At 34.5% G+C, this 15,494-nt stretch overlaps 1 protein-coding gene across 4 annotated transcripts; it reads right to left on the minus strand.

Annotated features, from left to right (window-relative positions):
• Positions 1 to 690: 690 nt before the first annotated feature.
• Positions 691 to 15,399, minus strand: LOC131800490 (myeloid leukemia factor-like). Of its 4 annotated transcripts, XR_009342401.1 has the most exons (6): positions 14,352 to 14,521; positions 12,410 to 12,627; positions 11,769 to 12,345; positions 8,224 to 8,553; positions 5,027 to 5,431; positions 1,382 to 1,425 (listed from the first exon to the last, which is right to left on the minus strand). XR_009342401.1 is itself a non-coding variant. In XM_059123481.1 (5 exons), exons 1-5 carry the CDS (start codon positions 15,187 to 15,189, stop codon positions 1,227 to 1,229), a joined length of 1,374 nt encoding a protein of 457 aa, XP_058979464.1. In that variant the 5' UTR covers positions 15,190 to 15,399; the 3' UTR covers positions 691 to 1,226. The 4 variants fall into 4 exon arrangements, 3 of the variants coding, with proteins under 3 accessions (XP_058979464.1, XP_058979463.1, XP_058979465.1); XM_059123481.1 differs by lacking the exons at positions 5,027 to 5,431; positions 14,352 to 14,521 and adding an exon at positions 15,140 to 15,399 and having other exon boundaries at positions 691 to 1,425; XM_059123480.1 differs by lacking the exon at positions 5,027 to 5,431 and having other exon boundaries at positions 691 to 1,425; positions 14,352 to 14,520.
• Between the last annotated feature and the right edge of the window lie 95 nt (positions 15,400 to 15,494).

The raw sequence follows: 15,494 nt of genomic DNA on the forward strand, positions 1-15,494 counted from the left end.
CTTCTTCGACTTCTTATTCTTCTTTAAACTAGTTTTTTATATCAATTATCGCTTCATTTTGTTTAGATTTGAAAAAAAAAAAAATAATGCAGGGATATCTTCAAAATTTCTTATGGGAAATAATAATAATGGTAAAAAATAAGAAACATAAAAATATAAAGAATATAAATTAAATTCAAAAAAATTCAAGATATAACGTTATGAATTCAATTTAAAAAAAGGGATTTATAAGAAAATTGACAATTATTTTGATAAATACAAAAAGTAAAAAAAAAATCAATAGGAAATGAAAATCACAATTACAAGATTTAAACAATTCTTCTGAGAAAATGAAATGAATATTACAAATTGAATTTCAAGATTTAAACAAATTTTCCGATTTTGCCACCAGAACCATTAGAAATCCAAAAAAAAAAAGAAAAAAAATTAAATTAAAAAGACATTGGAATTAAAATTAAAAACAAAAATATCAACATAAGGCCAATGAAGAGAATTCATTTGTTTTGTTTGTTTTCAACTGCATTCTACTTAAAAATGGAATTCAAATAACCATAAATTCTGTCCTACCCAACACAACTTGATATCGTTTTCTTGTTGTACTTGCTCCACAGAGATGAGGTGTCTATAGTAATGGTCATTGTTTTAAGATTGGGAATTTTCTTCTTTGTTTTTTTTTTTTTTTGCAACATATGATTTTGCTTTAAATGAGAAAAAGGAGATTACATTAATAGGGGGTGGTAGGAGGGGAGTGGAGAGGGGGTGGTTTGGTAAATATATACTTTTTTTGTTTTGTTTATAAAGCTAAAATTCTAAAGTAATTAAAAATAAAACATATTATTTATGCTGGATACTGCTGTTCGTTCGCCTGTTTTCTCTTCTTCTTCTTCTACCTCCTCTTCTGGGGGGTGGTTGCTTTATTTCTCTTTATTTATTTTTGTTATGGTTTTAGCATTGGGTCATCTTATCTGGTAAGGGGTTTATTTTTATACGCTTAAGTGATGTTTTGCCATACAAATAAAGAAATAACTGAAGGATGGGGTAAGGTAAACGAAATCCAATTTCATCATTTGGGGCTGCTTGTTTTTGTTTGCTGTTCCATACAAAACATTACACAACTATGCTAAAGGGTTTTTGTTTTTTTTTTTTTTTTGTTAATATTGATAATCCACATCTTCTCCCAAGGTCTTCTTGCCATATCTCCCTTTGCCTTCTTCCTGCGATTTGAATTAGTTTTGATTGTTGGATTCTTCTGAAGATTTGTTATTACTATTTGTTGGTGCTGCTGCTGCGGCTGGAGCTGGAGAACTGCTCGTATGCTTGGCGCCATGTTTGGAACGGTGATGATGATGATGATGGTTGTGGTGATTATGATGATGATGATGTGAACGCCTGGCCGCTGAAGAATTATAGGGATGTGGATGAACGCTGTAAAAGAAATTGGAAAAAGTGTTTAGTATTTTGCAAGATAATTGTTTATACAAAAAACATGTACCATATATAAAAAAAAACTTAAAAATAAACAAAAGAAAAACAACAAAAAATACAAATATTAATAAAAAATTAAATAAAATAAATATTTGATATGCTCCAATGAGAAAAAATAAAACAAAAGCGCTTGCAAATGAAATTGATGAGAATAATATGAAAGCTGCTTGGAGGGGGAGGAAAAGGAGGGGTTAGTTAAGTGACAATTTTTTTTTTGTTACAAAGTGAGGAATATGGAGATGGAGAGTCTGTACAGGCGATTTTTTTTCTTAGCATCGGCTGCTACATCCACTCATACAACACATCGTTACAAAGCAGGGTTCATCTTTAAGGCGTATTTTTTTTTTGTAAATATTTTTGTGTTGCCGAGCAAAGTGACATTCACCACTTTCAGTAGAGGGTAATTCCGGAATGCCATTATTTTCATGTTCTATAAGATTGAGTTTTAGAGGCACAGTATGGGTTTTTCACATAACTTCGATTAATATAAAAATAAGAGTTTGGAAGGAAAACTCGTCGGAAAAGCTCGTCTAGATTTAGAATTTAAAAAAAAATAACTCATTTCAGAGCAATGAACTCCAAAAATTTAAAATAATAAAATGCAAAGAAATGTACCAAGCGCAGATAAAAAACAAGTAAAAGAACATTAAATTCGGCCGAGCCGAACTTTTAATACCCTCCCCCACCTTTGGCTAAAGAAAACATTTTTTTATAAAAGTATCTGAATTCAAACGTCTTCCACTTTAAACTACAAACAACAATAAGACCGTTTGGATAATGGGTGGGCCATACCAAAACGGGAACCTCTATAGACCATTTTAATACTTCAAGCATTCTCATCTACCAAATCTTATTAAATATCAAATTTGAAACAATTTCGTGGGTAAATGTCACTAGGATTATCAAAATACCGAATATCGATGGGTAAAATGGGAAATATTAAATGTTTTGCAAACGGATCTAGAACCCATTGCAAACTACGAATACCAATTTTTGGACAAATCCGTGGAAAAATGTGGCAAAAGTCATCAAAATATCGAATATCGGGAGGTACCGTTACATGGGAGCTATACGAAAACGTGGACCTATACATACAATGTTTCGCCACCGGAGTTAGATCCCATTATGAACTAAGAATACCAATTTTTGGACAAATCCATGGAAAAATGTGGCAAAAGCCATCAAAATACCGAATATCAGGAGGTATGGTTATATGGAGGCTATATCAAAACGTGGATTGATATATCTCATTTCAATACTAACCATCCTAGACATAATACAAACTGTTCTACCAAATTCTAAAGCTCTACGTCAAATAACGTGGCTGTATCGTGATATCAACAGACAGACAGACGAACATCGTTAAATCGCGAAAAAGGACCATTTACAAAAAATTTGGGGTAACATTATTAATTTGGGTAGCATTAATTGATTTTGTTTAAATTTAGGGATTAAACCTTCAAAATGCGGAATATCACGAGATATTGTTATATGCGAGTTATACTAAAGAGTTGACCTATGTTTTTTGTGGAGAGTTAAACACCCTATTCACAGGGAAATATCAAATTATGGCTGATTTGGTTAGGAATCGGAGTCGAAACCTTAAAAATCCCAAAAATCAGAGGGTGGCATTATATGGGTCCCAGGCTTGCAGTGAATATTTTTTTGAGGAGTTGAACTGCCCACAAAGAAACCCATTTATCAAAATACAGCTGATTTGGTTAAAATTGAGGACGTAACTTACAAAATACCTAGAATCAGAAGAAGGTACCATTATATCCGTGCTATATCAAACAATGAACCCACACAGAACAGCAAATTTACTTGAATATTTAGGCCGAATCCCGCAAAATACCGAAAATCAGGAGACACCGTTAAATGGACCTATACCAAAAAAATTGACTTAAGTTGCATACTTTTCAAATTACAGCTGATTTAGTTGGCAATTAGGGGCAAAATCTTTAAAATTCCGAAAATCGGGAGGTATGGCAATATGAAGGCTATACCAAAAAGTGGATATACATTGAATGTATTTTATCTGGATTCGATACAAAACATCCGAGGTATAATACGCTATATACCAAAAAGGGGGCCTGGACAGCGCGAAGTTAAAGTAACCGCTGAGAGCGTGGATTATCAAATTATAAATGATCTGATTGGTAATTGGAACCACAACCTTTGAAATAGCAAATAACTACATTGCGATTTTTTTGCGAATATAGGACCAAAAACAAAAAAAAAAAATCGAAATGACAGATGATTCGATTAAAAACTAGGGGTAGAAATCTTCAAAATACTAAAAATCAGGAGGTACCATTAATTGGGGGTGTATCAAAAATGGCACCGCTAGTGAATATATTTTTTTTGCGAGAATTTAAACTATCCTCTGAGAGCAAGATTTGGTGGGGCACCCATAAACTTCCAAGTATCAAAAATCAGTAGGTATGGTTATTTGGGGGCTATGCCAAAAAAGGGACTAGGATTGCGAGCGGGAGAGCCTGAATTATCAAATTATAACTGATGATTCGATTAAAAACTAGGGCCCCAAATCTTCAAAATACCAAAAATCAGGTGGTACCATTAAAGGGGGTTACAAAAATCGCACCGCTAGTAAATATTTTTTGCGAGGAATAAAACTACCATCCTGATAGCAAGAAATATAAAAAAAAACCGCCTGATTTGATGGGGAATTGGCACCCATTTCCTTTCTAATATCAGAAATCAGTAGGTACGGTTATGCCAAAAAGGGAACCTGGATTGCGAGAGCCTGAATTATCAAATTATAACTGATCCGATTGATAATTGGAACCGAAACCTTCGACATACCAAAAAACTACATTGATCATTTTTTGCGAGAAGTCAAAATAACCACTCCGAACCAGAAATACCAAAATTACACTTGATTTAGTTGGAAATTGAATTCTACAGTTCTGGAAATTTTGCAAGATTAACGACAAAGTAAATATTTATATATACCTTCTTCAGAGAATCACCATTCATATACTGTATATTGCCCGAAATTTATATAAGTAGAATTTAAAACAATTTTGAATTATTATTGCTATGTTCCAGAAAAATCGGTTATCGTAGTAAATACTTTAAAATTTTTCAGTTCTGGAACAGACCATATATTAGAGAATAGAATTTAAATAGTTATGTTATTGTATTAAATAAACCCCTGGTACATTCCCGTTTAAAGTTATATGGTTATCAAAAGCAAACTGATTATAACAACAATAAGGGACGGACATATTTTTACCACAAAAACCAAAGGGGTCATTCCCAACAAGCATTAATAAAGTATATGTATATCTTGAAATAAACATACGAGGAATAAACAAAAACAACAATTATGAACAAAGACATTATTTCCAAATATTATGAAATTAAACCCATTTACCCATATTGAGAGATGTATGAAAAATTAAACATATTTACAAATGAAAAGAGAAGAAAAAATACAAATGATTGGTGGTACATTTTACATAAATGGATATAGTATAGCAGGGGGGGAAAAGTGATAAAGAAAAAAACATCTTACAGGTCACGCTAAGAGTAGAGACTGAGGCTGCGGCGCCGCCAGGTATGGTAATGCAAGGAAAAACAGTTTTGCTTAGTAAATGCAAAAGTTAAAGCGTCTTTAAAGAATAAATAATAAATTAATAAATAAATAAATAAATAAATAAAAATGGGGGGAAACAAAGCAGCATTTGGTTGGATTGTTGGTCATATCGCTTCCTAGTGATGCACCACACATGCCATGTTTAGAATAAAAAATCGTTCGTTGCAAGTCGCTTAAAATTAATCGTTTCACTTTCGTATGTTGAGGGAGTTTGTAATTCTTTTCTTCTTTCTATTTTTAAAATAATTATTTTGTTTGGTTTTTGCGGTTTTTTGAAAATGTTTTCACTTGCGATAAAATCTTGGATTATACACACGCCAATCTCTATAGTTGTTTTTTGGTGATGATGGGCGGGTCATAATTTTGAACGATATCGTCGTCGTTGTAGCCATCGTCATTGTGCATTATTGTGTGTTTTGTTAATTATAGCATGTTGTTGTCGTTTGGTATTGGGTTTTTGTTTAGAAAATAAAAATTCCAGATTAGAATATATTAATATAAGAATAATTTAAATTTAATTAGAATTTTTTTTTGTTTAGAAATATAAAATTTAGTGGGAATGGGTAGATATAGAATGGTAGAAAGATTAAGGGATTGTTACAGTTATTAGGAAAAATAATTAGGAAATAAAAAAGATAACATTTACAGTGGATGTTGGAAATGAAAAAAAGTGTGAAAATCGACAAGAAATTATATCAGGGGACCTACAAATTCCAATTTTTAGACAAATCTGTGAAAAAATGCGGCAAAAATCATCAAAATACCGAATATTAGGAGGTACGATTATATTGAGGCTATACCAAAACGTGGACCTACGTATAGTATGTTCCGCCTTCGGAGCTAGAACCCATTGCAAAGTATAAATACCAACTTTAAGACAAATCTGTGAATAACTGTGGTAAAAATTATCAAAATATCGAAAATCGGGAGGTACTGTTACATGGGAGCTATAAGAAAACGTGGACCTATATATACTATGTTCTGCTACCGGAGCTAGAACCCATTGCAAACTACAAATACCAATTTTTGGATAAATCCATGGAAAAATGTGGCAAAAATCATCAAAATACCGAATATTGGGAGGTATCGTTACATGGGAGCTATACGAAAACGTGGACCTATATATACTATGTTCCGCCACCGGAGCTAGAACCCATTGCGAACTACTAATACCAATTTTTGACAAATCCTTAAAAAATTGTGGGAAAAATCATCAAAATATCGAATATTGGGAGGTATATACATCTCTTTTTAAATACCAACCATCCTAGACAAAATACAAATTGTTCTGCCTAATTCTGAACCTCTACGTCAAAAAATGTTGGCTCTATCGTGATTTCAACAGGCAGACAGACAAACATCGTAAATCGCAAAAAAAGGACCAACTACAAAAAAAAAAAAAAAAAAAAACAGAAATCTTCAAAGTACCAAAAATCAGGAGGTACCATTAATTGATTTTGTTGTCAATTTAGGGATGAAACCTTCAAAATGCGGAATATCAGCAGGAGATATTGTTATATGCGAGTTATACCAAAAAAATTGACCTGTTTAATTTTTTTTGTGGAGAGTTAAACCCCCTATTCACACGGCGAAATATCAAATTATAGCTGATTAATTTGGTTAGGAATCGGAGTTGAAACCTTTAAAATCCCGAAAATCAGTGTATTGGGGCCTAGGCTTGTGGTGAATATTTTTTTTTGAGGATTTGAACTGCCTACAAAGAAACCAAAATATAAAAATACAGCTGATTTGGTTCGAAAATGGGGACGTAACCTTTAAAATACCTAAAATCTGGGGGTACCATTAAATCCGTACTATATCAAAAAATGTGCCCACACAGAACAGCAAATTTACTTGAAAATTTAGGCCGAAACCCGCAGCAAAATACCGAAAATCAGAAGACACCATTAAATGGACCTATACCAAAAAAGTTGTCTTATGTTGCATACTTTTTGCGGGGAATTAATCACCCAACTCTCAAAGCGAAATATTAAATTACAGCTGATTTAGTTGGCAATTAGGGGCAAAATCTTAAAAATACCGAAAATCAGAAGGTATCGCAATATGAAGGCTTATCATATCAGGAGTTAAACTACCCACTGAGGGCACAAAATATCATATTCGATACCACACATCCAAGGTATAATACGTTATAAAAGGCATGCCCTTCGAAATGGTTTCTTTTCTGCCATTTTTCGTTTCGAAATGTAAACCCGTGTACATTCCTCCATAAAATGGTAGGTAATGAAATGCAGCTACAAAACTAAGCAAATGTAGAGGCCCAGATACGTAGAATTTTAATCGTGCTTGTGCTCTCTCTTCTATTACGTACTCATCACAAATAACAAATTGAAAATATCCTCTATTATTATATTATTATATGGAGGGCATAAAAAGAACGGGGACGAACGCGGGCCCAGGTCCCACACCTCTGGAAATAATTTCTTTTCTGCCATGTTTCGCATATTTTCCATGAAAATGTTTCGAAATGTATTCCTATGACCATCCCTGAATAAGATGGTAATGAAATGCAGCCTCCCACAACTACCAAAATTTAGTGAATGCAGAGGCCTGGTTCTTAAATTCTTCATATATCTCCATTTTTCTGTAAAATTTTAATCGATTCAAAAAAATTGTTTCAATACTGTTCAAAATTTTACATAAATACTTTGATAAATTCAATTTTAGAATTTCAAAAGTCATCCATAACTCAAAAGGATGTTTCAACAGCATGGATTTATTCCCTGCCAGAAAGGATGCCATGATCTCGTCAAGTTATTTGAAAACAAAATGTTTTGAATAAAATCATAAAATTTGCTAGGAAATTTCTAGGGTACTTTCATGCATTTCAAATTTTGTTCCAAATCTTCTCATTCCACTGTAAGCTATTCATCATGCAGGTTTAAGATATAAATTATTTTAGCTGAGGTTAATTGTAAGAATCAAAATTAAGTGATAAAAAAAAAGATAACGAAAAAGTCCTCATTGCGCCGAATTCTTTTTGTGGCTAATCGAAAAAAATTCCAGCGTTGATGTTTTTCGTTTTTGTAAATTTTCGTTTTTTGCAAAAAAAAAGAAAAACTTATTTAAATGCTTGTTTTGTTGGTGGCACAAACCTTGGCGATGTTGTGGTACTGTGATTATGCATTGTTGGTGTTGTGGCCAATGGCGATGATGGTGGAGTTCTTAGGGGACGGCGCGGTGAGACACCACTAACATGGCTGCTGCCACTGCGATAGGCAGAGGACAAACGTCGAGGTGTTGTTGATATATAGGGCGATGTAGTGTTGCTGGTGGATGTAGCGGCAGCGGCGGCGGTACCGTGGCTTAAAGATCGGCCGTTGGAGTCAATTTGTCTCGATTTATTGGATGATGATGGCAAAGTATTGTCCGTGGATTTTCTTGACTCGTCTGTTGTTGTAGCAGTAGAGGAGGAGGACGAGGAGCTGAATGTTGAATGTTAGAGAAAAGAAGTTTGGTGATTCAGTTTCGTTTTCAATGGTGTTTTTTTGAAAAAGAGGATGGACGATTTAAAAAAAATATATATTGCAGTTTTTTTTCATTTCGAACTCTTTGTTGGATTTTGGGGGGGGAATTGCGGAATTGGCTTTGAAATCGAAGCTATAGCTTTTGTTATTCTCTAAGGCACTAACATGAATTATGAATGATTTTGTAAAAAAAAAGAAAAGTTTAATGACGGTCTATGGTGATAATGATGATGATAAAGAAAACACATTGACAAAGAAATCTAATAAAATTTAAATAAAATTAAATATAAATAATTTTCAAATTAATTAAAACTAATTTTTTTTTAGAAAAAATCAATGTAGAAATTCTGCCTACCTCAAGTTTCGAGTATTTCAATTTGGTGTGTGTGGTTTAATATTTTGAGGGGGCAAAGGCAAATATTAGTTTTGTTTGAGATGATGAATTGGTGATTAAACTATTTGTTATTCGATCGTTTTGTTAGAGCTTAAGTTAAGTAGTTAATCTAAACAACTGTAGTCGAGTCGAGAGAGGTGTTTGCATTTGCTTGGCATTCGTTTTGCTTAAAACGTATTTAGGAGGATTTCTGTTTGGTTTCTTGTTATAAAGAGATCGCTAGCTTTTTGGAGAAGGTTTAGTTTTTTTGTAAATGGTTAATGCATTTCGTTATTTCATTTCGTTTCGTTTCAAGTATTAGTAGTGTCTTTTGTTTTGTTTTTTGGGTAGCATTCACACATTTGCATTGTTATGGAATTTAATAATCATTATATCTGCAAAAAGATTGAATATTCAAGAAAAAAATACATATTTTGGTTTTAAATACAATATTTTCAATGGTTAAGAAGTCGAAAGGAAAAACTATGTGAGACAAAATCAAAAGGAACTAAAGGAAAAAAACAGAAAACCAAAATGTAAAAACAAGCTAAAGTCGATAATAAAAACCGACTGTCTGTGTCTTACTCTACACCACAGTTAAATGGGTCAATGTGACGGTCCGATCTCTACCATCTTTATAACAGATCTTGTGTTGATGCAAATATTGAGATGTTCCAAATCTGAATGGCATCAGACGTTAATTTCGTGTTTTATGAGCTTCTTGGTTACTAAAAATTTTGAACCTTTGTTCGGGAGGTACAAGAAGGAGGGGACCGATATATAACATATTCACACCAGAACTTCGGTTAATGAAAATATTGTGATTCGGATTTCGGATTTTAAGATCGTTTTTGTTATTAAGAAATTGACTCTTTGTGGGGGAGGAACCAGAAGGAATGGTCCGATCTCTACCTTCTTTATAACTGATCTAATGTTGACAGAAATAGTGAGATGTACCAAGTCGGATATATGAGCTTTATGGATATTCAAAATTTTGACCCTTTCTTGGGTAGGTACCAGAAGAAGTGGAGCAATATACCTCATTTTCGCACCAGACCGTGGGTTAATAAAAATGTTGTGGTGCGTGTAATTTGAAGAAACCCAGATGCTTATTTTTGATTTAATGATCGTTTTGGTTATTCAAAACTTTTACCCTTTGTGGGGGAGGTACCAGAAGGAATGATCCGATATGTACCATATTTATAACAGATCTTTCGTTTATGGAAATATTGAGATGTGCCAAGTCTGAATGGAATCGAATGTTTTATGACCTTCATGAATATTCAAAATTTTGACCCTTTGTGGGGAAGGTTCCAGAAGGAGTGTACCGATATATTCCATCGTCATACCAGACCTTGGGTTATTAAAAATCGGCCTCTTACTTCACATTTTATACGAGTTGTAATTATTCAAAATGTTGACCCTTTGTGGGGGAGGTATTTGATAGAGTGGACCAATATTTTCCGTTTTTGCACCTGACCTATCACTGACGCAAATATTAGGATTTGCAAAGTTTAAGTAACATCGGATTGTTGTTTCTCTTTCCGTGCAGAAAATATTTTTTTTTTTTTTTTTTGAAAAATTCGACCATTTTTGGCGGAGGTACCAGAAGGATTGGACCGATATGTCCCATCTTTACACCAGTCCATGGGTTAATATAAATATTGGAATGTGTGTAATTTGAAAACAATCGGACACTTACATCACATTTTGTAAGAGTTACAATTATTCAAAATTTTGACCCTTTGTGGGGGAGGTAATTGATGGAGACGACCGAAATTATCCGTTTTCGCACCTGACCTAGTATTGATGAAAATATTAGGTTTTGCAAACTTGGAGCCAAATCAGATTGTCCTTTCTCTTTCTGTGCAATAAATTATTTTCTTTGAAAAATTTGATATTTTGTGGGGGAAGTACCAGGAGTGGATCGATATTGCCCATCTCCGAACTCGATCTAAGTTTGATAATAATATTACGATCTACCAAGTTTGGATCAAATCGGATACTTCTTTCGAGAGTTATCGTGCCCACCAGACAGTCAGACAGACAGACGGACATCGCTAGATCGACTCCAAATGTCCTGAAAAGGATTTGGTCTAAAGAGACATAGGGTCTAAAACCGTTATTTCGACTAGGCACGTTTTGACCGTATCAAATGATATATACCCTCCCCGGCCATATGACTGAGGGTATAATTAAAATTTATTTTTAATGCTTGGTTAGTAGATATAAAAAAATCAATATTCAATTTTTGCTACCACTTCCAGGGCCTTCTGTCACCACCAAGGAAGTGTTGGATATAATTTGAACAAAGTGCTTTAAGGAACTAATCAAATTCAATAAAATATTTGATTTTAGTTAATCCAAAATTTACTTAGTTGCCACACAGACAAAGTATTTCATGAAATTTTGAGAAGCTTCTAGTTTCTTTTTTTTTTTTTTTTTTTGAAAAATGCTTTGCTGCAAATATGTGGTGTAGAGTATGAGTAATGATTTTGGACAAAAACTTCCTGTTGCATTAACAATTCATGAAGAATACGTACATAAATACAAAACGAACTAAATACATATAAATGAGGTCAATTGTGTTGCTTTTCGATTTTTTTTTCTTTTCTTTCGTTTGGCCGTCAAATAATAAACTTTACACCTAAATCAGTCTATCATTAATTACAATCATAATAGTAATAATAATAATAAAAATGTTAATGAAGCTCATAGCTTTTAGGCTAATTACAAAACATTTTCTACAATCAAAACAAATCAAATGACAAAATATCAATTACATTTCATTGTGACTTACCTATTTTGATGTGATGATGGGTGTTGTTGTTGGTGTTGCGGTGGTGGTGCAGGTAATGCTGGCAAGTATCTACGATTGTGTGAACCCGACGACGATGATGGTCTATGCTGTGGATGACTGTGATGTGCGGCCGCAGCTGTAGTTTCAATAACCTCATCGTCGTCATCATCGTCTATTGGTTCAATGGTTAAAGTTTGTTGGTGTGGTGCTGCTCCGGGCACACCGCCAATGGCCCGTTGTCCCATACGTCCACCACTGGCCTTGGTGGTAAATTCACGATCAAAATCCTCGGCTTCATCTTCATCGAGATTGATGAATTCTTGACGTTCCTCCAGCTGACCGGAACGTATGTCCTGTTCTTTTTCAATAATGTGAGCCCTCTCACCAATATGATGACCAATGGCCATTTTCTTGACACCATTGACGGAATCTTGTACGGTGCGACGGGTTTCACGTATGCCCCCTGGGCCGGTTTTAGTACTGCTGGTAGCCTGATAAATTTGTGGCCTTCCATCGGGTCCTGAAGACATGGTTATGACGGAACTTGAACAGAACGAGGCACCATTGTTACCAATATCTGTAAGGAAGAAAAAATTTTAATATCTGAAGAGATTTTTGTAGTATTTTGTTGAAAAACTTACCTGCACTCAGCAAACGATTCATATTGGGCATCATCATTGGTCCCATGGCTGGAAAACCAAACAGGCCACCCATTGCTGGGCCATTTTGACGTTCCATCAAGGCATTCTGTTGAAAACCGGGATCAAAGGGTGTCAGCATATTGAACGGATCGGGCATCAATGAATTCATCAAACGGTTCATGGAACGCATTTGCATGTTCATGGCGTTCATGTGGTTTCTGCAAAGGAGAAATAGATTTGAATAAAATGAGATTTAAAATTATTCCAGTGACAGAATTTCCAAAATTTTCCAGAAAAAAAGTTATTCGTGATGGAATTCAAGCGTGATTATATTTTGTGTCTCGTACCATCGGTCATTACCGTGATACTAGTAGTGTACCCCGACGTCAAGGAAGTGCACAGAAGAAAACATCAACATCAGGAGAAATGGTTCGAAAATTAAAGAAACGACTTGATCGAAACCCACGTGGCTGAAAAATGACTCATGAGCTGATATCGCAATGTTCCATTCCGCAAACATTGAAAAAATGAGCTCGGGGTAAAGCCATTGAAATTTCAAAAAATGCAAGAACTTACACCGCAACAGAAAGAAAATAGGCTCAAAAGAGCTAAAGACTTGCTTGGCTTGACCAAAAGTGGTGAACTGTCGAATTGGGCTTTCTTCGATGAGAAAACATTCGTTGTGCAAATAAACAAAATGATCGTGCTAAAGAGGTCAGCAGAAAATCTGAAAATGTGCACCTTCGGCTGGCCACCAGAACTCAAGTGATGATGTGGTTCGACATAACAGCCGATGGTCGCTCTCCGCTCGTATTTATCGACCGTGGCATCAGAAAAAATGCCGAATATAATTGCGAAAATAATCTGGAGGGTGTATTAAAGCCTTGGGCACGCAAACATTTTGGCCGCATACCTTGGAAATTCCAATAGGACTCAGCAAGATCGCACTTAGCACGCGCCACCCAAGAATGGGTTCAAAATGAGGTTCCTCGCTTCATTTGCAGCGCACAATGGCTACCAAAATCTACCGATACCAATCCGTCGGACTATTGTGTCTGGAGTATTTTGGAAAGCAAGGATGGCACTAAAAAATACCAAAGTGTCGATCAACTCAAGCAAGCGCTTCGCCGGGAATGGGCCAAAATAACTCAGAGGAGCATTCGGGCAGCGTGTGACGGTTTCATTGGCCATTTGAAGGTGACCAATTCGAACAAAATCTAAACTTATTCTAAAATTTGATGCTATTTTCGACATTTTTAGCTTTCATTCAATAAAATTTAAAAATTATGGCGTTTGACTTTATTGCAGTTTTTTTTATTTTCCCCTGTATTTCTTCGACGTCTTTATTGAATGCCCCTTTGGTTCTAGACACAGAAGAATATTTCAGAATTGTTAGGTTTGTTGAAACATGTCCACGAATATTTCTTTATAAATGTTCTGGAAGTTACCTCTGTTGTTTCGCAGAATGGCGTATTTACAGACGTCGAGAAAAGTGATTCATAGAAGTCTAAGAAGATATGCACCATCATTAAAATACCTGACTTTATAGACGTATATAAAAAGTCGTCTCGATTAAGTTAAATATTCCAAGAGTTCTATTAAGTACTTGGTATATTTTTCTGAGTCCGATTTGATTTAAAATAAACTAAACACTGGATTTTATATCAGAAACGCCTTTCCTTTACTCAGCATTCATATTTTTGAACATTTAATATTTTGTTTTGGTATATTTTTTATAGTTAAGTTTCGCTTTTCTAATTGATTATTTATAAAAATTAATTTTCATTTTTTTTTTCAAAAATAAAATTGTGGGCCTTGTTTTATTTTCACTTCAAAAATTAAAATGTTTTTCCCTAAATGCTTCTGAAATTGTCGCCCAGTATTTCAAACAAATGTCCTTGATGATGTAAAAGTGTGAAAATCTGCACACATTATTACATACTCCACACTATCGGTGTAAAATTCTTCGTTTTCTTTATCCATGTTGACATTGGAGGTAACACAATTTGATTTTGTTCTTATATTCTTCAATTCAGTTGATGAATTTCCCTTATTTTTACTTTTCTTAAAAAGCATTGCTTTCTCAAATTTAAACACTTATTTTGGCGAAGCCAGATTACAACTGAGACAATATAGACCTCAGTTGTCATATATATAAAGCAAATCATGGGTCCAGGAAATTTCTTGAAATTTCTAGAAAACTGCCCTCTATTGTTGAAAACCCAAAAAAGGTTGAGGGGTGGGAGAAGGATACAAGCAGAAAAAAAGCTATGTGTAACAGTCATTGATTTACCTTGAAGCCCATAAAGTAAGGGTCAAAATATGATACCCGCCCTGCAACGACCCGAAAATGTGCCTATATACATGTTTTTGTTACTAACATTAGATACCTTCTCCTACCTCCCTGTTTCTTGTTGTTTTTTTGCGGGGTGACGCAGTTTGGCATGGTAGTTTTTGTCATAACCCCCTCCCTCCGTCTAACCCATAACACAACATCATTTTGTAATTGATTGACAAAACAAATTCGAAAATTTTCACCTGTGTGTTTGGAAAATTTTCCACACCCCATCGCAAATTTTCAAATCATTCTACTTTTGCAAATCTTCCAATCGTTTTTCTTTTCGTTTTCCTTTTGAAAACACATTTACATAGAGGTATTGGCTTTATTTCATTTTTTTTCCATCTCTGAACACACACACACACAAAAAAGCCCAATACACACACACTTACCCAAAGATATCATCATCGAAGTCACCCATTAATGAGCCGAATAGCGACATTTTGTCTGTTTAATTATTGAGGTTTATCGCCGAGATTTCCTTTTGCAATGTTAGAAAACACTTAGCCGTTTAGGTTTTTCACAATTTAATGTAATTGGTTTTGAGAAAGGGCTTGTTTTAACTGGGGTATTTCACTGTTTTTTCGCTCTCTCAAACGTCGTGTTTGTCTTCGCGTTGATTTCCTAATTATTTTCCAACAATCGTGCCATATGTTTCGTAGGTTTTTTTCTTCGTTTGATGTTGGCTGCACTGCTTTGAGGTAAGTGGCAATATTGGTTGTCTTACAGTTGCTATTAGGGCAGTTC

Source organism: Musca domestica, unplaced genomic scaffold (genome assembly GCF_030504385.1).
Source record: "Musca domestica strain aabys unplaced genomic scaffold, Musca_domestica.polishedcontigs.V.1.1 25, whole genome shotgun sequence".
In the NCBI taxonomy this organism is placed as follows: Eukaryota; Metazoa; Arthropoda; class Insecta; order Diptera; family Muscidae; genus Musca; species Musca domestica.

What these genes read in the sequence shown, in the direction of transcription:
- LOC131800490 (XM_059123480.1), bottom strand. Translation starts at nt 14,485, where the DNA reads ATGCTTTTTAAGAAAAGTAAAAATAAGGGAAATTCATCAACTGAATTG. An exon ending in GAATCGTTTGCTGAGTGCAG is followed by an intron (nt 12,346 to 12,409) that starts GTAAGTTTTTCA and finishes TCTTCCTTACAG; the next exon opens with ATATTGGTAACAATGGTGCC. An exon ending in AGTACCACAACATCGCCAAG is followed by an intron (nt 1,426 to 8,223) that starts GTTTGTGCCACC and finishes TTTCTTTTACAG; the next exon opens with CGTTCATCCACATCCCTATA.